This window comes from Bufo gargarizans, chromosome 2 (genome assembly GCF_014858855.1).
Source record: "Bufo gargarizans isolate SCDJY-AF-19 chromosome 2, ASM1485885v1, whole genome shotgun sequence".
Lineage (NCBI taxonomy): Eukaryota > Metazoa > Chordata > Amphibia > Anura > Bufonidae > Bufo > Bufo gargarizans.
This window is the reverse complement of record NC_058081.1, coordinates 341873845-341894967: the sequence shown is the minus strand read 5'-3', so window position 1 is coordinate 341894967 and position 21123 is coordinate 341873845. Positions and strand designations below refer to the sequence as shown.

Here is a 21123-nt window from a genome sequence, read left to right as displayed (position 1 = left end):
ATTCTTTACCACTAAATACTCTAAAGTAAATGTACTGCTCTGAATGACCACAAACTAATGAAAAATGCATCTCACCTTCGGCTGGAATTTTGGTTAAGGTGGGTGCTCGCAAAGCTCTGATTTTTTCTTCCAACCCTCAGCAGTTTCCATGCTTCATCAGCGCTTTGAACGTTGATCCAGTTTAGATCTAATGTAGAAATAATTATTGGTAATATTTGCCTCATGTTTGATCCTATTCTGTGATTTATTACAGAGACACTGTTTTTCTATATGTAGCCTAGACAGTCAACCATTTCCCTTCCGGTCTCTGTTTGCAAGCAGCAGGAGACCTCTCCCACTGCTGTCTACAATAAACGACCAGGAACACCAAGTTCTAACCCCAACCTTCTTCTCAAATCAGGGTTAGAATTCTAAGCCCATAGAAGAAAATAATTTGGGACAGTGTCCATGTTGCATCTGTTTTTAATTTGCACTGCTAGGCTGAAGGTTTATTTCCAGATAGTCTCCTAGCAAGGACCCATGAAAGACAAAAAAATAAATAAAATAAAAAATAATAATAATAATAATAATGGAATCCAAGCCTTATTACCTTTAACATAAGGATTTCCATTCCTGTCCTCGCATAACCTTAGTGTGGTTCTTTTGCGATGTAGCGCAGAGGGCAATGGTTCTAATAAATCATACACAAATTCATTGTAAATTTCAAAGTACGACACCCAAATCGAGATCTGTGCATCAGCAGGGTCCTGGAGTGAAATAGCATCTTGAGGTCCCCAGTGTGAAGTAGTTTCTAGTATGCAGACAAAAAGGGTTAAAAGTTAATTAACGGATTATATTTTATCAGAATACAAAGAGTAGGTAGAAAATGGCTCAATAGATGGTTACCTTCAAGCTGAATGCTGGTTTGGTTACCATGGTTTGTACAAGACAACCCACCAATACCACTGTCAAAGCTCATGCTAGTGCCAGCTCGCAACTGAGAGTCATTGCCGCCACTTTTCATAGGTTGTTCCTGCAAACGCCAGAACATAAGCTTTACGAATCACAAATCTGTCCTTCATTTAGTAGTGTACTGACATGGGTTTAGCTGCACCAACCTCGCGCAAATTAGAGAGCACAGAGATTTTCTTCAGCTCCTCTTGGCGCACTTGTTTGCTATCCAGCCAGATAACCTCATTGGAAAGGGGCTTGAGATCAGAACTTTTATACAGACGGTCTTGTACACTGTTAAAAATGAGGGATATGGAGCGAGGAAGAATACCACCATCCTTGCTAGTCCCTGTGGAGTTCAAGAGGGGGGGGGGGGGGGGGGGAATAAATAAAACTTTTGTATATTAAAAAAAAACAAAAAAAACAAAAAAAAAAAAAAAACACACACACACACACACACACATTAAAACTTGCCTTGTATAGTGTATGTTTTGCCCGAGTTGGTCACCCCATATGTATAAACCAGCCAATTTTGACAATTTAAGACATCTTTTACCACGTGCCTCATAGTTCCATCAAAAAACTGCTTTTGGTCAACATCTGGAGCAAAAATCTATTAAAAATAAAATTTTAAAATTTTTTGAACCTGTGCAAAGATGATATATGTTTGCAGTGGTTTAAAGATGTTACCTTACCTGAGAAAATGTAAATTTGTGTACACTCTGGCCCTGCCCACGTTCAGTGTTTTTCATTGTAAAAGACTCTTTAGGAGCTCGTAAGACCAAAGTCTCCTGATCCTCTACCACAACACAACCCTGGGGGAGTAAACTGGAAGTTACTCAAAAACACACAACCAACTAATTTGGAACACACATTACAAAAATGGCTCCTTTCCCTTACCTGCTCTTCTTTTTTCTCCAATTCACCATCTACAAATGGCCTAATCCTGACATATACCATAACTTTATCACTGCTTTCATTGGTGGAGATCTGAAAAGTAGGGGGGGGGGGGGGGGGTTGGGAGAAGAAGAAAAAAAAAAAAAAGATATCTAAGTGAGTCATTATTGTGTATAAGAAAGAACTGCTTATTTACCAACAGATCTGCTAGTGATAGCATACTGTATTGCTGCTATAAGCCCTTATGATTTAGGAAAGCCAACGCACCGCAAGATGGCAGCAGGGTAAGGATCTGTTCACATTATATCAGCAGTATTTCTTGACTTATGCCACTGTAATCACATATGTGCCAAATGTGTTTACATAATCTTACAAGTGTAACGCAAGTATTCTTCAATGGACATCCTGGTCCTTATGATGCAATATTTTTCTATACTTACTTTATTGGAATAATATATAAAAAAAAAAAAAAATAATGTTTATTCGGGTTCTCCAAGAATTACTGAACATAGCTTTTTACAGGTTGTGCCACACTGCTTATGGAAGAGGGGGAGGGGGTCTCCCTTTACTACTGTACTCCAGCGCCTGCCTTCATCCTACATTGCTCCTGTCAGGCTGCATACAGATGAGATCCTGGCTGCAATACGTTGCCAGGCTGAGAAGCCTGACAGGAATGCTCAAACTAACATAAAAGCAGGTGCCAAAGCGCATAGGTAATGAAGCCCCATGCCATCCATCTCAAACCCCTTCCACCCCCATGCAGTTCTGCAGTGGGGTTCAGCTCATTCCATTTATATTCTAGTACAGCTTACTGATGGCCATGTTCAATAATTCCCAGAGAACCTCCTTAAACATGTTTTCACAAGGTCTGAAGTACATTTGTTCATACCAGAGAAGCGTGTCCTAGTCCTGGTGAGATGCACGAAAAATCATCAAGAAGATCTTTACGGATACCCGCCACACAATCGGCAGCAGTAGATTCAAAGACTGGAGAATCTTCATCATCGGACAGCACCCCAAGACCCGGAGAAATTACATTACATGTCATGTTGTGGAATGTCAATTTATTTTCCTAAAAGAAAAAAAAAAAAAAAAGAAAAATGTATGAAGTGACTATAAGTACATAAGTAGTGTTTACAGTAGGATCCCATGACCCCAATCATAGGTAACTTCTATTTTCCGTCTTCTCTATATGCATCTGACTCTTGAAGAGCACTTAAGAATTAAAGAGAACTACAGTTACCATGTTTCAAATATGATGACTCCTGTATATATGGTATGTTTGTGCGCAGATGTGTCTTCATCTACGGCCTTTGAAGTCCCTTTTTGGCCCTGACAGCCACGCACTTGCTTTCGGGAATGCCAGTATGCAGAGAGATCTGGCAGGCAGTGAATCCAATTAGCTAGACTCAGACCCCCTCAGTGACATTCGAGGATGGTAACAGAAACAAAGTTGAAGAGGTATGAAAAACCAGGGCTGAGGTTAATTCCAAGTATACGTTAAAACAAACAAAAGCATGGTGCGCTATGCTTTTGCACCCCCCCCCCCCCCCCCATGTATATTTCAAACGGATGGTAAAACGTGATGCGATACCTCCAGAATTTCCACAGAAATCAATGGAGCGGCCGCACGCATGTGCAACAGGCCACTTCGTTCATTCCAGGGGGTACAAGCCTGTGGATAGGGGATAACTTCTAACAACCAGAATACCCCTTGCATCTAGACCGCAAAGACAAGCCCACCTGCTCTGATCCCACAAATCATTGACTAAATCACTGCTGGCTATAATAGAAACACGTCCGCTCACACACACGATACATCTCAGCTTGCTTCTTATGGGGCTTTGTAGCCACTGATCGGTCAGAATGTCCAGCTGTCACAAGACCTACAATCAGCACGGAGCATAAGGATATGTCCTTACAAGCCAGCCCCATTTGGTGCATGCGCTATGAAGTCTTGGCTTCCTCTCCACTAGGCTTGAGCGAATCGGGTTTCGGATCATAGATCCAAAGAAGATTCGTTCAAAACCTTTGTTTATAATGCTGCTTCTGTACAACATTACTTCAGATCTATGATCCAAAGATCGATTCACTCAAGCCTAGTCAACACATTTGGAGTGTGGGATCCCAGATTCTTTTCTATGTCATATCAGTAAATATTGTTGTTGTTTTTTTGTCTGTGTTATTACTCTTTTTTGCTTATGAAAAAAACTGAACTGTAGTGACATGCCCAGTGTGAATGTGCGCCAACATCACCTGTTGCCCATGTGGATGCCATTATTTTATGCTTGTTCCCATCTGCATTGCTCAGCCTTCTCCAATCCTGCAGGGCTGTCAGGTTTGAGCAGCTCACTTGGCGGCACTCCTTCCCTCCATACCAAACGTGTTAGTCAAGATTTTAATATAAGCAATCCTTACGTAATGGAAACTTAAAGTGGCGGATCCAAACACTTCAACGGCTAGGAATTTAAGACTCCAGACATTTGCGGCAGCAGCATATTCCCCTCTACCTATTAAAGGGGTTATCCACAAATTTGATATTGATGACCTATGCTCAGGATTGGTGTGGATCTAACTTCCAGGAGCCCCAGCCTCCACCCCGATCAGTTGTTTAAAGGAGGATGCTGAGCTCACCATCTCCAGTGAGCGTTGCAGTCTCTTCACAGCTTACCAAGCGGAGCACCATTCACTGGATAGCAGATGTGCTTGGTATTGCAGTTCAGACCCATTTACTCCAATGGCACTGAACTGCGCCTAGGTTACATGACTGATGTACGGTGATTTCACTGGCCTAGGAAGAAGCCAAAGCGTTCAGGGCTGATCAGTGGGAGTCTGACTCCTGCCGATCTGATATTCATGACCCATCATAAGGTTAGGTGGTCATCAATTTATTTATTTTCATTCCCAGATAACCCCTTTAGGAACACATGCCTGCTCTGCTGAGCAGAGGGTGTACGTGTACAGAGGGTGTTGTGTAGCTGAATGATCTGACAAATCTCATGTACACTTGGTATCATTTCTTCCGTGTAGATTTAGAAGTCCATAGCACATAAATTGCTTGTGGATTTCGCTCTATGAATGCAAAGGTTAAGACCCGTGCAAATCTGCGTCAAAATCTTCACGCAACACATTCAGATTTTATTGTAGAAGCGCAGTGAAATCTGCATGAAAACCCATCTTAACATGCTGATCCCCGTGTTGGAGAAGAGTTGGGAGATCTCCATACACAGCTTCGGCTGCTCTCACTATATTCAACAATTTAGATGAGGGTCCTCTTCTGTATGGGCATCTCTCCGGACCATAAGTTATTGTCCGTGGTAGCAGAATCCATAACGGAATAACCCAAACCTTGTACGCCGAACCTTAAAACATAAAAGTTAGCTCATCCCTAGTCGAGTCCATATACATGCATGAGCTGTATATTTATATCCAAGACGTCACAGAACAGATTTCATATCGTGCTTAGCATGACTGTGTCCATGGAGAAGATTCGGATGGCTATAATATGGCCCCATATAGGAGTGATGCCAAGAACAGGAACACCACTGAGGAAGGGGCAAGTTTCAGCCCCAAAACACGTATGGTATCAGCAGCTATTACCACGCAACAATCGATGGATTCCGTCTAAGACTTTGGACCTAAGCACCCTTCCCCTTTTTTCATTTTTTGAGATTGCAAGCTAACAAAGTCGTACATCTCTGCAGCAATATCAATCCAAGGCTGTTAAGCTTCTCTACGTATCTCATCGATCACGTGGACTCACTCTGATCACATGACCTGATACGATCACGTGGAACAGCGCGGAAGGTCCTAGACTCCTAGAGACACAGCGGGAGAGGCATTGCACGCCAACCAGAACCTTCAGTGAACCACTACTTAACACAGAGGGTCTTCAGGAGGGGTAAAGTAACATATGAGCGGCGTCAATGAACTATTCCTCTACCCTAGCTGTAGATAAAGTGTATACTTCCATGAAATTACACTCTGCAGCCTATATTTCACATTGCTACTATCTGCAGCTGATGATCTGCGCATATTGGAGCAAATAAGGAATCTACGCTCCATATCTATTCATACCTGGGACTGATGACTTATCCGATTGTTGAGAAGGTTCCCCAGGTATCCTTTTTGGACATCCTACTGCTATACCCTCCGTTTTCAGTACATTGCAGGGCTAATCAGCGAACAGTTAGAGATATTTTTATGTGCATTTTATCTCATGTTTTATTCCCTATTTTTTTTATGTGGATCCACCGCTTTTTTTTTTTAATTGTAATATGTTTTAGGATACAGAGTTTGCCACACTCTTCTAGTGCTTTACTTATCTGTTATAATAAATTTCTTCATTTCAGTTTGTGTCCGTCTGGCTCTGCACAGCTGAGTGCCCCCTACCATTTTAGCTCCATACAAGAACAGGATCATAGCATAACAAGCCTTTACAGAACAGAATCCAGTGTTATTCTTGACAGCAAATATATAGGAGTTTGAGACGCAGGTGTTAATATAGGCCCATAGCTGGCGGAGGATGCACCGTCCAGTTCTAAATCTAAGACCGCTTCCGAAAAAGCATTGGGTGAAAGTCCCTTTATCAGTAAACCATGCCAGATAACAGGATCTCATCCAGCAGAGGACACTCCAATTTAGTTTAAACATTTACCCGTACAGAAGAGACTTTATATTAAAAGGTTACATTTTTCTTTACTGCACTATTCAATGCAGAAAAAAACCAGCAAAAACATAGCAATGCCTTGTGTATGTAGGGGTATACACAAGGCATTGCTTGTGTATTGCGACTTGCAGACATGCCATGACTACTATCCTTGGATTGCAAAAAAAATTTTTTGTGATTCAGTGGCTGCCATCGAGGCATTTGTGGACCTCACACTGACCCGAGTAGCGCAGAAAATATGCACCCAAAGCGTACTGAGAAACGGCACCATTTATAATGGTTTTTATTATTACTTGTTGAAAAGATTGTTCTACGCGTCAAAAAGTGTGAACTCAGGCCACAGACACAAGCAACAGTTCATACATCGGCCGCATAAACGCAGCCGCGGTTCGTGGTCCTTAAGTCCCGGCTCCCGGCTGAGTGCATGCCACCATTTATTTTTTAACCTCTGTAGAAACGTCATATCCTTGTCAACAAAACAGCCAAAAGATTTTTTTTTGCAGGCCGCAGAACAGACATACGATGTGGCCCATGGACGGTGTGCTGTCCGTATCGTTTGCGGCCTTGTTGAAATGAATGGGTCTGCAGCCAAACCTCAGAAAATGCAGATTGCACGCAGACTGAAACTAAGGCCGTGTACATGAGGCCTAAGGGTACGTTCACACTTGCGTTATTCTTTTTCCGGCATAGAGTTCCTTCCTAGGGACTCTATACCGGGAAAGAACTGATCAGTTTTATCCCCATGCATTCTGAATGGAGAGTAATCCATTCAGGATGTCTTCTGTTCAGTCTTTTTGACTGTTCAGGAGAGAGATAATACCGTAGAATGCTGCGGTTTTATCTCTGTCCAAAATTTCGGAACACTTGCTGGAATGCCGGATCCGGCATTTTATCCCATTGACATGCATTATCGCCAGATCCGGCCCCGAGTATTCTGACTAAACAGATCCAGCATTGCGGTCTGCACAAGCTCAGACCGCAAAAAAACTAAATGCCAGATCCGTTTTTCCAAATGACACTGGAGAGACGAATCTGGTATTTCAATGCATTTGTCATACGGATCAGGATCCTGATCCATCTGACAAATTCCATCAGTTGGCATACACTTTGACTGATCCGGCAGGCAGTTCAGGCGACGGAACTGCCTGCCAGAATCCTCTGCCCCAAGTGTGAAATTACCCTAATAAGCACTATACTTTGCGTCCTTTTTTCGAGAAAACACTGCACTCACTTTTTCATGAAATGTGACAGAATCTGCAACGCAGATATGAGAATGGTCTAAGGTTATATTCACACAGTTTATATTTCATCCCGTATTCCGCTCATACATCAAATGAGGCTAAAGTGAGGTCAGCGTCAAAATTCTGCCGCAGATTCCTTGTCGTATACATGTCGGATTTTTCTTCCATGTATTTTAAGCCATCTGCACATTCCCAATGGGTATGATCAGAGGGATATTTTCACATGTATTCCTGCGCTGAACACACATTCAGCACCAAAATATGCCCCATGGATTTCAATGGGAGTTACATGGTATAGTTCACACACTGCATAATTTTCCCCAAGCACAGATTTGAAACCAAGGGGGGCAAAAAACAAAACACAAAATAACACTTTTTAACCTGCGCCAGCCCCATAAAATAGATGCAAAATCCACAGCATGCAGACTGCATATCCGCTTCACACACCAGGGAACATAAAGTAACTGGGCAGACAGCTACCCAGCTTCATAATCATCTGGCTTCCGTCCCAACGGGGGAGTCACAAAGTCACACATGACCGCGTAAACGTACAGTATACAATACAGGTATAGACGGGGAAACTATATCGCGCTGTATACACCCACCCGTGCCGCACACTTACCTGCCGCTACAAGGAACAGCTAGCTACCTCTGCACTCGTGACTGACCGACTGTTACTGCACTTTCAAACCAGGCGCTGCGGCTTCTAGCCAATCACAATGAACTACCTGCGAGTCAGCCAATCACAGAGCGGGACATTCTAAACTATCCAATCAGAACAGGATGCAGTGCAGTCAACCTTGCCTGCCGGGAGGGTTTGTCTGAGCGGACAAACAGGCAGTGAGGGGCTGGGCTCTGGTGCTCAGTGATGTCACATTACTGTGTGGTCTCTTCTGTTGTACCTCTGATATTTTAGTATCTGGCCCTACGTTTATGGTAGTGTACAGCCGTCAGCTACGTCTCCATGATATCCGTGTTGCATCCGTTTTTTTGCAGACCCATTGTAACAATGCCTATAGGACAGTTTCTATATTTTTACAGACATGGAAAGCACACAGTGTACTGTCTGCATTTTTTGCAGACCCATTAAAAGGAATGGGTCTACTGTGTGAAAGGGAGCTATTGGCACTTTCATATTAGCGGCAGGGGAGTCCGGCAGGCTGTCCGGTGGGTGAACAACATGTCAGATCCGTCCTGCTGCTAGTTCACGTGTGCCCCGGACTGCCACTCCGTCCTAATTGATTATAATGGGGCGGAGTTCCGGCGGCAGCACACAGCGAGAGGCAGCCGGACTAAAAGTACAACATGCAGTACTTTTAGTCCTGCTGCCTCTTGCCGTGCTGCCCCCGGAACGCCACCCCATTATAGTCAATGGGGACAGATCGGCAGTCCGGGGGCACACGTGAACTAGCAGCAGGACGGATCCGACAGGCTGTTCACCCGCCGCTAGTGTGAAACTAGCCGTAGGGTAGGGCTGCACTCGGTATAAATGCTACTGATTTTCCGCAGAAGAATTGTACGTGGAACATTTGCACTGTTTACAGTAAGGCTGGGTTCAGACCTGAGCGTTTTACAGCGCGTTCCTACGCGCTGTAAAACGCTCAACAGGCAAGAACCAATGATTACCTATGGGAATGGTTCTCACCTGAGCATTTTACAGCGCGTACGATCGCGCTGTAAAACGCCTGACGCCCCAAGAAGTACATGAGCTTCTTTGGGGCGTCTTGTTGCGCGTTCCCATACATAGACTTCAGCGGGAACGCGCGACAATGGGCGCGCGCTTGTCTCTGTATGCGCGATTGCAAATGCCCGTACAATCGCGCATACAGAGCGTACGTTCAAGTACGCTCAGGTCTGAACCCAGCCTAACGGTGAAGTTGGTGAGATGTTAAAAAAATCTGCACATAACTTGACATGCGGACAGATTTTCAATCCACAGAATATGTCTATGTTGCAGATATTGCCTGAGAATTTTAAAGAGTACCTTTCATGTATTTTTTTTAATTCTAGATAAATACCTTTACTTGCTAATGGTGCCAACCTGCCAGTTTTTTTTTAAATATTCCTCCTACGCCCCACTGTGCTCCTTCTGGCTGCTAAAAGTAAGAACTTGTTTGATCTGAATTTTGTTTTTTGTGGTCAATTTTCTTCAGTCTTTCTCACGTGGGCCTGACATTATGAGTCTTCAGAACCAATTGCTAGTTTTCCATAGAATTATGGTTTAAGCATACAGTGGTTTGTGGACAGGTGATCAATGTCAGATCAGGGGGGTCCGATATCTGGCACTCTCACACATACAGTGGCTGCCAAAAAAGCCTGCTGGGCGTTGGATCCCCACTGATCTGATATTGATGACCTATCCAGATTTTGCAGATCTGTCTTTTGCAGACCAAAATATGGACACGTCCTTGTGTATGTTTTGCATATGGAGAAGGCCCATTGAAGTCTGTGGATAGTGTTTAAATACGGATGCATCTTAGGCTACTTTCACACCTGCGTTCAGGTGTCCGCTCGTGAGCTCCGTTTGAAGGGGCTCACAAGCGGCCCTGAACGCAGCCGTCTGGCCCTAATGCATTCTCAGTGGAGGCGGATCCACTGAGAATGCATCCGTCTGCCAGCGCTCAGCCTCCGCTCCGCTCAGTGAGCGGACACCTGAACGCTGAAAGCAGCGTTCGGGTGTCCGCCTGGCCGTGCGGAGGCGAGCGGATCCGTCCAGACTTATAATGGAAGTCAATGGGGACGGATCCGCTTGAAGATGACACCATATGGCTCAATCTTCAAGCGGATCCGTCCCCCATTGACTTTCAATGTAAAGTCTGAACGGATCCGCTCAGGCTACTTTCACACTTAGAAATTTTTCTAAGTTATAATGCAGACGGATCCGTTCTGAACGGATGCAAACGTCTGCATTATAGGAGCAGATCCGTCTGATGAAACATCAGACGGACCCGCTCCGAACGCTTTGTTCAAAACTTCAGATTAAGGGTCCATTCACACGTCCGCATCCATTCTGCAATTTTGGAACGGGTGCGGATCCATTCATTCTCAATGAGGCAGAACGGGATGCGGAGAGCACACTATGTGCTCTCCACATCCGCATTTCCAGAGCGCGGCCCCGAACTTCCGGGCTTCGGCCCCGAACTTCCGGACGCAGCTCCGCAAAAAAATATGGGAGGTGCCGGCAGGGTGTATTGCGGATCTGCAATACATCACGGACGTGTGAATGGACCCTAATACCGTACGGAGATCTGTCTCCGTACAGTATTAGAATGTATGGGCTCCAATGAGCCAAAGTCAGTTATTCACAAAGTCGCGTGTGACTAAGTTGAGAAACTTCGGTAGTTAATTTTTAAAGTAGGAAACTTGAAACCAAACTTGGCAACGACTTCTAAAAGAAGGACTTATAGGGAAATATTCTTCTTTCTGCTGGATCCACTTATGACTTTGGCTGAAAAACCTGCAGGAAAATGTGCCTCAAAACCCAAAAAAGATTTTGATGCAGAAAATTTCTGGGACTGAAAATCCATGTGCTTCCTGCCAACACAATCCCATTTAAACAAATATAACTGATTTTTAGTCGCTGAAATTTTCTGCAACAAAATCTGCAGGGTGTGAAGGTACTGAAGACAAACTGATGAAATATGGATTAGCTAAGGCTACTTTCACACTAGCGTTCGGAGCGGGTCCGTCTGATGTTTCATCAGACGGATCCGCTCCTATAATGCAGACGTTTGCATCCGTTCAGAACAGATCCGTCTGCATTATAACTTAGAAAATTTTCTAAGTGTGAAAGTAGCCTGAGCGGATCCGTTCAGACTTTACATTGAAAGTCAATGGGGGACGGATCCGCTTGAAGATTGAGCCATATGGTGTCATCTCCATTGACTTCCATTATAAGTCTGGACGGATCCGCTCGCCTCCGCACGGCCAGGCGGACACCCGAACGCTGCTTTCAGCGTTCAGGTGTCCGCTCACTGAGCGGAGCGGAGGCTGAGCGCTGGCAGACGGATGCATTTTCAGTGGAACCGCCTCCACTGAGAATGCATTAGGGCCAGACGGCTGCGTTCAGGGCCGCTTGTGAGCCCCTTCAAACGGAGCTCACGAGCGGACACCTGAACGCAGGTGTGAAAGTAGCCTAAGATGCATCCGTATTTAAACACTATCCACAGACTTCAATGGGCCTTCTCCATATGCAAAACATACACAAGGACGTGTCCATATTTTGGTCTGCAAAAGACAGATCTGCAAAATCTGGATAGGTCATCAATATCAGATCAGTGGGGATCCAACGCCCAGCAGGCTTTTTTGGCAGCCACTGTATGTGTGAGAGTGCCAGATATCGGACCCCCCTGATCTGACATTGATCACCTGTCCACAAACCACTGTATGCTTAAACCATAATTCTATGGAAAACTAGCAATTGGTTCTGAAGACTCATAATGTCAGGCCCACGTGAGAAAGACTGAAGAAAATTGACCACAAAAAACAAAATTCAGATCAAACAAGTTCTTACTTTTAGCAGCCAGAAGGAGCAACTGAAATTGCCTTACCCTGGGTTCACACCTAAGCGTTCCTCAAACGCGCGTTTTACGCGCGTTTTTGTCGCGCGTTTTTATGCACGTTTTTTGTAATAGTAAACGCGCGTTTGACGCGCGTTTGTGTCATTGACTGCAGTGTCCTATGGCCACAAACGCGCGTCAAAACGCCCCAAAGAAGCTCAAGTACTTGTTTGAGCGTCGGGCGTTTTACAGCGCGTTCGTACGCGCTGTAAAACGCCCAGGTGTGAACCCTTCCCATAGGGAAGCATTGGTTTTCATGTCTTAAGCGTTTTACAGCGCGTTTGAACGCGCTGTAAAACGCTCAGGTGTGAACCCAGGGTAAGGGAATGCATTTTCCTGCTGGTTTGTTGGAGCACAGAGCCAGAATGCAAGTGAATATGAAGATACAAATTACATAACCACACTCAGCATCTCTTACACTGTATACTGCATACTATAGTTTTGGAGCCATCAGATTCCCTTTAAAGGTAGTCTGTCATCAGCATTTCACATTTGTAACCCTTCCCATAGCTTTCTAGCATGCTTACAGTTAATAAAAACGTTACCTTTAGCATCAATCCTGGACTTAAAAAAAAGTCAAAAAACATCTTTGTAAGATATGCAAATGAGGGCTCGCAAGTGCCCAGGGGCGGCGTTACCCTCGTAGGTGCCCTGCTAGCTCAACCTTTTCTTTGCTTCCCCCCGCCCCTTCCTTCCCTCCACCCGCCCGTCCATCCTTTCCCTCTGACCGCCTATCTACTAACTTGTTGTTTCGCCGAGATCCCGCGCCTGCGCACTCAGTCCGTCGGCCGGCGCATGCGCACTGCGATGCCCATTCCTTGTACGGCATTACAGTAATTAATGCGCATGCGCCGGCGCATGTGCATTCATTACTGTGATGCCGTACAAGGAATGGGCATCGCTGTGCGCATGCGTCGGCTATGGGAAGGGTTACAAACGTGAAATGCTGATGACAGACTCCCTTTAATCACTTTCTTGGCCTTTTGGTAATGTGTAGGGCATTAGCTGGCAGTGTTAGAGGGGCATTATGGCTCATGCTGTAATGGAAGGCATTGGTTGGCAAATTAAGGGGGCATTGTGGCTGATAACAGAGGGCAGAAGGTCACTGGTATAGACAGCTCACGCATTATAACACTGTAATGGCATTGCATTCCTTGGTGTAGGAGGCCTGCTGCTGTGTACACTGTCCTGTAGTGTGCTCTGCTATTGGTGGAACTAATACAGTTCATTATACTGCCGCACTGTACTGCAAATGTGCTTCAGCCAGTCAGTATCCCCACGCAAAACAGCTATGTATGCTGACTGGCTGTAGGAGACCACTTGATGTGAGCGCTGACTGGCTGTAGGAGAACACTTCATGTGAGCGCTGACTAGCTGTAGGAGAACACTTCATGTGAGCGCTGACTAGCTGTAGGAGAACACTTCATGTGAGCGCTGACTAGCTGTAGGAGAACACTTCATGTGAGCGCTGACTAGCTGTAGGAGAACACTTCATGTGAGCGCTGACTGGCTGTAGGAGACCACATCATGTGAGCGCTGACTGGCTGTGGGAGACCACTTCATGTGAACACTGACTGGCTGTGGGAGAACATTTCATGTGAGCGCTGACTGGCTGTAGGAGACCACATCATGTGAGCGCTGACTGGCTGTGGGAGACCACTTCATGTGAACACTGACTGGCTGTGGGAGAACATTTCATGTGAGCGCTGACTGGCTGTAGGAGACCACTTCATGGGAGTGCCAACTGGTTACAGGAGACCACTTCATCGGAGTGCCGAATGGCTGTGGGAGACTACTTCCTGTGAGCACTGACTGGCTGTAGGAGACCACTTCATGTGAGCACTGACTGGCTGTAGGAGAACACTTCATGTGAGCGCTGACTGGCTGTGGGAGACTATTTCATGTAAGCGTTGACTGGCTGTAGGAGATCACTTCATATGAACGCTGACTTGCTGTAGGAGACTACTTCATGTGAGCGCTGACTGGCTGTGGGAGACTATTTCATGTGAGCGTTGACTGGCTGTAGGAGACCACTTCATATGAACGCTGACTTGCTGTAGGAGACCACTTAATGGGAGTGCCGACTGGTTACAGGAGACCACTTCATGGGAGTGCCGAATGGCTGTGGGAGACTACTTCCTGTGAGCACCGACTGGCTGTGGGAGAACATTTCATGGGAGGGCCGACTGGTTATAGGAGACCACTTCATGTGAGCGCTGACTGGCTGTGGGAGAACATTTCATGGGAGTGCCGACTGGTTATAGGAGACCACTTCATGGGAGCGCCGAATAGCTGTGGGAGACCACTTCATGGGAGTGCTGACTGGTTACAGAAGACCACTTCATGTGAGCGCTGAATGACTGTAGGATGACCACATCATGTGAGCGCTGACTGGCTGTAGGAGACCACTTCATGTGAACACTGGCTGGCTGTGGGAAAAAATTTCATGTAAGAGCTGACTGGCTGTGGGAGACCACTTCATGTGAGCACCGATTGGCTGTAGGAGACCACTTCATGTGAACACTGACTGGCTGTGGAAGAACATTTCATGTGAGCGCTGACTGGCTGTGGGAGACTACTTCAGGTAAGCGCTGACTAGCTGTAGGAGAACACTTCATGTGAGCGCTGACTAGCTGTAGGAGAACACTTCATTCGAGTGCTGACTAGCTGTAGGAGAACACTTCATGTGAGCACTGACTAGCTGTAGGAGACCACATCATGTGAGCGCTGACTGGCTGTGGGAGACTACTTCATGTGAGCGCTGACTGTCTGTAGGAGACCACTTCATATGAGCGCTGACTGGCTGTAGGAGACCACTTCATGGGAGCACCGACTGGCTGTAGGAGACCACTTCATGGGAGTGCCGACTGGTTACAGGAGACCACTTCATGGGAGTGCTGAATGGCTGTGGGAGATTACTTCCTGTGAGCACTGACTGGCTGTAGGAGACCACTTAATGTGAGCGCTGACTGGCTGTGGGAGGACATTTCATGGGAGTGCCAACTGGTTACAGGAGACCACTTCATCGGAGTGCCGAATGGCTGTGGGAGACTACTTTCTGTGAGCACTGACTGGCTGTAGGAGACCACTTCATGGGAGCGCCGAATAGCTGTGGGAGACCACTTCATGGGAGTGCTGACTGGTTATAGGAGACCACTTCATGTGAGCGCTGACTGGCTGTAGGAGACCACTTCATGTGAGCGCTGACTGGCTGTAGGAGACCACTGGGAGTGCCGACTGGCTGTGGGAGAGCGTTTTATGGGATTGCTGACTGGTTATAGGAGACAACTTAGTGCATCCTAAGTGCATCGCAGGTCAGGGGAATCATTCTAATAAATAAGCCTTTGTGAGGAAAGTTCTGTTTTTTTTTTTTGCTGTAAGGAACTGTTCCCCACCCCAGCACCTGCTAATGAGGAGTGCCATTCCCTTGCAATACAAATGAACAGGAGGCAGTGGGAAAATAAAAAACTGTGATCTCCTTATCTGCAGTATTACTCAGTACTCATGTATTACTGCAGGTAAGCGGCCCTCCAGCTGTTGCAAAACTACAACTCCCAGCATGCCCGAACAGCCTACAGGTATCAGCCTACAGCAGGGAGGGCCGCAGTTTGAGGATGCCTGGTCTAGCTCAACCAATATCAGACAGGCTCTGTCAATCAAGCAGTATGGGCCTGAGGACAGGCATATTCCCCTCTCATAGTGTGGTGACTGGTCGGGTCCCTTCTCACCGTGTGTTCTGCAATATGACATGTAATAAAGTCGGCTTCCAATCGGCTTATTGGCAAATAAAAGTGTATGTGTTATTTGTCGTAGGTGGTCCTGAGAAAGGGCAATTTCAGGTTTCAGTCAGAGAAATATTTCGCGGACTGAACACTGCTCCTGTGACAAGGACTCACAGCACTGTACTGAATTGTACTGACAGCATTATGTGAGTACAGTTCATTACAGCTGAGGACTGCAAGAACATTAATGCTGGGAGTTCCTATCACAGGAGCAGAGTTTACTACGGAAAATACTGCTCTCGCGCTGACTGAATTTCACGGACTGAATACGCGCGTGTGAAATTTCCCATAACTCCTCATAAAAGTGTAATTAAGAAAAACAATTATTTTACATGTAGAATTTATTTAGATTTATTTATATTTTTTTTTAACAAAGTGGACTGCTATGTACAGTCAAATAAATATTTCTTGCCCACTGCAATCCCGCTGTGAGGGAGATACGTACTGCACACATCCCCATCCAGAGCTACATACAGGTCTCCTGCGGGGCTTGCTCTGCAGTGACGTCATCACACAGCGACGTCGCGTCTTATCTCACTCTATTGTATGTGAGAAAATGGCGACCGGGACCGGGAGTAAGTACCGAGGAATTGTCGTTTTTCTCGTTATTATCACACTTTTTGCACGTGAAGCATATTTTTACATGATTTTCCTCACTTCGCGCACAGTATTGTTGCTCGCTCTCCGGGTCTGGTGACTACTCATTTATTTTCTCCCTTAGAACACAAGCTGCTGAACATAGGTCCCACAGAGCCATGGTCGATCCGGGAGAAGCTGTGCCTGGCCTCCTCCGTCATGCGCAGCGGAGACCAGAACTGGTGAGTCCATCCATACAGTGGGCTTGTTCTGATGGACTGTTCACCCTCCTCTGACCCATCATCCAAGAGGTATAATGTCACCAATGTTAGTTGTCACCCCGGTTTTCCTGACAACCCCTATGGGAGGTATCATTTCACCAGTATTAGTTGCCACCTAGCTTTACCTTACTCTGATACCCCCATGAGTGGAATAATTTCACAAATATTTGTGACACCTCTATTAGAAGTTTAGTTTTATCTATATTAGTTTCCATCCAGCTTTCCCAGAAACCTGACAGCCCCTGTGGGAGGTGTAATGTCCCCCATATTAGCACCGGGTAGGTTTCCTTCTTTCTCTTCTTAAAGGGGTTCCCCAGGCTTTTAATATTGATGACTTATCATCAGGATAGGTCATCAATATCAGATCAGCGGGGCTGCCATCTGTATGAAGGTAAGGCGTGCGCATGTGTTGTCGTTTCCCTTCTCTCTTTTTGCCCTGTTGCTGATTTGCCATAGACATAGCAGCAGAAAGAGAGACTGCACGTGCACACTGTGCGTGTCATCACCTCTTACAGCCAATGGGCAGGGCTGGCAGGTGTCAGACCCCCGCAGATCTGATAATGGTGACCTATGCTGAGCATAGGTTATCAATATTAACCACTTCAGCCCCGCTAGCTAAAACCCCCTTCATGACCAGGCCACTTTTTACACTTCTGCACTACACTACTTTCACCGTTTATCGCTCGGTCATGCAACTTACCACCCAAATGAATTTTACCTCCTTTTCTTCTCACTAATAGAGCTTTCATTTGGTGGTATTTCATTGCTGCTGACATTTTTACTTTTTTTGTTATTAATCAAAATGTAGCGATTTTTTTGCAAAAAAATGACATTTTTCACTTTCAGCTGTCAAATTTTGCAAAAAAAAAAAACGACATCCATATATAAATTTTTCGCCAAATTTATTGTTCTACATGTCTTTGATAAAAAAAAAATGTTTGGGCAAAAATAAAAAAATTGTTTGGGTAAAAGTTATAGCGTTTACACACTATGGTACAAAAATGTGAATTTCCGCTTTTTGAAGCAGCTCTGACTTTCTGAGCACCTGTCATGTTTCCTGAGGTTCTACAATGCCCAAACAGTAGAAAAACCCCACAAATGACCCCATTTCGGAAAGTAGACACCCTAAGGTATTCGCTGATGGGCATAGTGAGTTCATAGAACTTTTTATTTTTTGTCACAAGTTAGCGGAAAATGATGATTTTTTTTTTTTTTTTCCCCTTACAAAGTATCATATTCCACTAACTTGCAACAAAAAAGTAAAAATTCTAGGAACTCGCCATGCCCCTCATGGAATACCTTGGGGTGTCTTCTTTCCAGAATGGGGTCACTTGTGGGGTAGTTATACTGCCCTGGCAATTTAGGGGCCCAAATGTGTGAGAAGTACTTTGCAATCAAAATCTGTAAAAAATGACCGGTGAAATCCGAAAGGTGCACTTTGGAATGTGGGTCCCTTTGCCCACCTAGGCTGCAAAAAAGTGTCACACATCTGGTATCGCCGTACTCAGGAGAAGTTAAGGAATGTGTTTTGGGGTGTCATTTCACATATAACCATGCTGGGTGAGAGAAATATCTTGGCAAAAGACAACTTTTCCATTTTTTTTATACAAAGTTGGCATTTGACCAAGATATTTATCTCACCCAGCATGAGTATATGTAAAATGACACCCCAAAACACATTCCCCAACTTCTCCTGAGTACGGCGATACCAGATGTGTCACACTTTTGCGCATCTAGGCTGCAAAAGTGCCCAAATTCCTTTTAGGAGGGCATTTTTAGACATTTGGATCCCAGACTTCTTCTCACGCTTTAGGGCCCCTAAAAAGCCAGGGCAGTATAAATACCCCACATGTGACCCCACTTTGGAAAGAAGACACCCCAAGGTATTCAATGAGGGGCATGGCGAGTTCATAGAAATGTATTTTTTTGGCATGTTAGCGGAAATAGTTTTTTTTTTTTTTTTGTTTCTCACAAAGTCTCACTTTCTGCTAACTTAGGACAAAAATTTAAATCTTTCATGGACTCAATATGCCCCTCAGCGAATACCTTGGGGTGTCTTCTTTCCAAAATGGGGTCAGTTGTGGGGTGTTTGTACTGCCCTGGCATTTGAGGGTCTCCGCAATCATTACATGTATGGCCAGCATTAGGAGTTTCTGCTATTCTCCTTATATTGAGCATACAGGTAATGAGATTTTTTTTTGTCCGTTCAGCCTCTGGGCTGAAAGAAAAAAATGAACGGCACAGATTTCTTCATTCGCATCGATCAATGTGGATGAAAAAATCTCTGCCAAAAAAAAAAAAGGAGGGGAAAGGCGTCTGCCAGGACATAGGAGCTCCGCCCAACATCCATACCCACTTAGCTCGTATGCCCTGGCAAACCAGATTTCTCCATTCACATCAATCGATGTGGATGAATAAATCATTGCCGGGATTTTATTATTTTTTTTTACATACAAAGTGTTTGCCAAAGCATAGGAACGCCGCCTCCTCCTCAGCTCGTATGCCTCGGCAAACGTATCTGTTACTGCAGAGGAGAAAATCTCGTCTTGCAGCGCCGCATACACCGACTTGCGTGTAATCTGACAGCAGCGCAATGCTTCTGTCAGAATGCACATCAGTGCTGCAGCTAGTCGATCGGTTGGTCCACCTGGAAGGTAAAAAAAAGAATAAAAAAAGAAAAAACAGGCCGCAACGCAATAATTTTATTAACTTTGGAACAGAACATATAAACTTTAACTTTTTGAACTAAACATTAACGTGTTTGCTTACTTTATAGAACAAACCTCTCCTTCCCCATAGGTCAATGTGCAAAGCGCAAATCGTCCAAAGATGTGGCGAAGTGCGTTATGCACTTTGTCCCAGGTGAAAGGAGACGTTTGCAGCAGCAGTGAGTGAATGGGCCCTAATAGCCCTGTGTGCCTGTCCTGGTGAGATGATCCCTATGCTAGGTGTACCTGTGTGTGGTACTTCCGGAAACACTCCCCTAAGCATAGGGCAGGGTGGGAAGGACAGAAATAGCGGGTGTCACGCCTTATTCCACTCCTGCTACAGACACGACATCTTTTTCGGGGTGACGGGTGGGTTGAGGTACCAGCAACGACATTGGGGAAATGTCGCTCGTGTAGACGGCTAACTACACTGGTGGATGGGGCCACGGAACCTCCTGGGTACAGGAGGTTCTCGATGATCTCTTCCTGAAATTTGAGGAAGGATCCAGTTCTCCCAGCCTTACTGTAGAGAACAAAACTATTATACAGAGCCAATTGAATTAAATATACAGACATCTTCTTATACCAGCGTCTGGTTCTGCGGGAAACTAAATACGGAGACAACATCTGGTCATTGAAGTCCACCCCTCCCATGTGAAGGTTATAGTCGTGGATTGAGAGGGGCTTTTCAATGACACGGGTTGCTCGCTCAATTTGTATTGTCGTGTCTGCGTGAATGGAGGAGAGCATGTAAACGTCACGCTTGTCTCTCCATTTCACCGCGAGCAGTTCTTCGTTACACAGTGCGGCCCTCTGCCCCCTTGCAAGACGGGTGCTAACGAGCCGTTGGGGGAAGCCTGCGCGACTAGTTCGCGCGGTACCACAGGCGCCAATCCGTTCTAGAAACAAATGCCTAAAGAGGGCCACACTTGTGTAAAAATTGTCCACATAAAGATGGTACCCCTTGCCGAATAAGGGTGACACCAAGTCCCAGACTATCTTCCCACTGCTCCCCAGGTAGTCAGGGCAACCGACCGGCTCCAGGGTCTGATCTTTTCCCTCATAGACACGAAATTTGTGTGTATAGCCTGTGGCCCTTTCACAGAGCTTATACAATTTGACCCCATACCGGGCGCGCTTGCTTGGGATGTATTGTTTGAAGCCAAGGCGCCCGGTAAAATGTATAAGGGACTCGTCTACGCAGATGTTTTGCTCTGGGGTATACATATCTGCAAATTTGGTCTATGGGTTGAAATGGTCTATGAGGGGCCGAATTTTGTGGAGCCGGTCAAAAGCAGGGTGGCCTCTGGGACGGGAGGTGCTGTTATCACTAAAGTGCAGGAAACGCAGGATGGTCTCAAATCGTGTTCTGGACATAGCAGCAGAGAACATGGGCATGTGATGAATTAGGTTCGTGGACCAATATGACCGCAATTCATGCTTTTTAGTTAGACCCATGTTGAGGAGGAGGCCCAAAAAA

General features: G+C 45.5%; 2 protein-coding genes across 8 annotated transcripts in view; one reads left to right on the top strand and one right to left on the bottom strand.

Annotated features, from left to right (window-relative positions):
• The window catches only part of KIF20A (kinesin family member 20A), a 33621-nt gene extending 25177 nt beyond the window's left edge, over positions 1 to 8444 (bottom strand). For both annotated transcript variants that reach the window (XM_044280622.1, XM_044280623.1), the window contains exons 1-9: positions 8360 to 8444; positions 2717 to 2899; positions 1831 to 1920; positions 1626 to 1745; positions 1405 to 1543; positions 1098 to 1279; positions 886 to 1012; positions 590 to 790; positions 76 to 187 (exon numbers count right to left, since the gene is read on the bottom strand). In XM_044280622.1, coding sequence (XP_044136557.1) covers positions 76 to 187; positions 590 to 790; positions 886 to 1012; positions 1098 to 1279; positions 1405 to 1543; positions 1626 to 1745; positions 1831 to 1920; positions 2717 to 2875 — 1130 coding nt within the window. In that variant the 5' untranslated portion in view covers positions 2876 to 2899; positions 8360 to 8444. The remainder of the gene's footprint in view (positions 1 to 75; positions 188 to 589; positions 791 to 885; positions 1013 to 1097; positions 1280 to 1404; positions 1544 to 1625; positions 1746 to 1830; positions 1921 to 2716; positions 2900 to 8359) is intronic.
• Positions 8445 to 16596: 8152 nt separating this feature from the next.
• BRD8 (bromodomain containing 8) overlaps positions 16597 to 21123 on the top strand; it is a 29921-nt gene continuing 25394 nt past the window's right edge. For 5 of the 6 annotated variants that reach the window (XM_044280619.1, XM_044280620.1, XM_044280618.1 and 2 more), the window contains exons 1-2: positions 16597 to 16653; positions 16800 to 16896. In XM_044280619.1, the coding sequence (XP_044136554.1) occupies positions 16635 to 16653; positions 16800 to 16896 (116 nt within the window). In that variant the 5' untranslated portion in view covers positions 16597 to 16634. Of the gene's footprint in view, positions 16654 to 16799; positions 16966 to 21123 lie in introns of those variants that run through there. The other variant, XM_044280617.1, reaches the window with a different exon arrangement.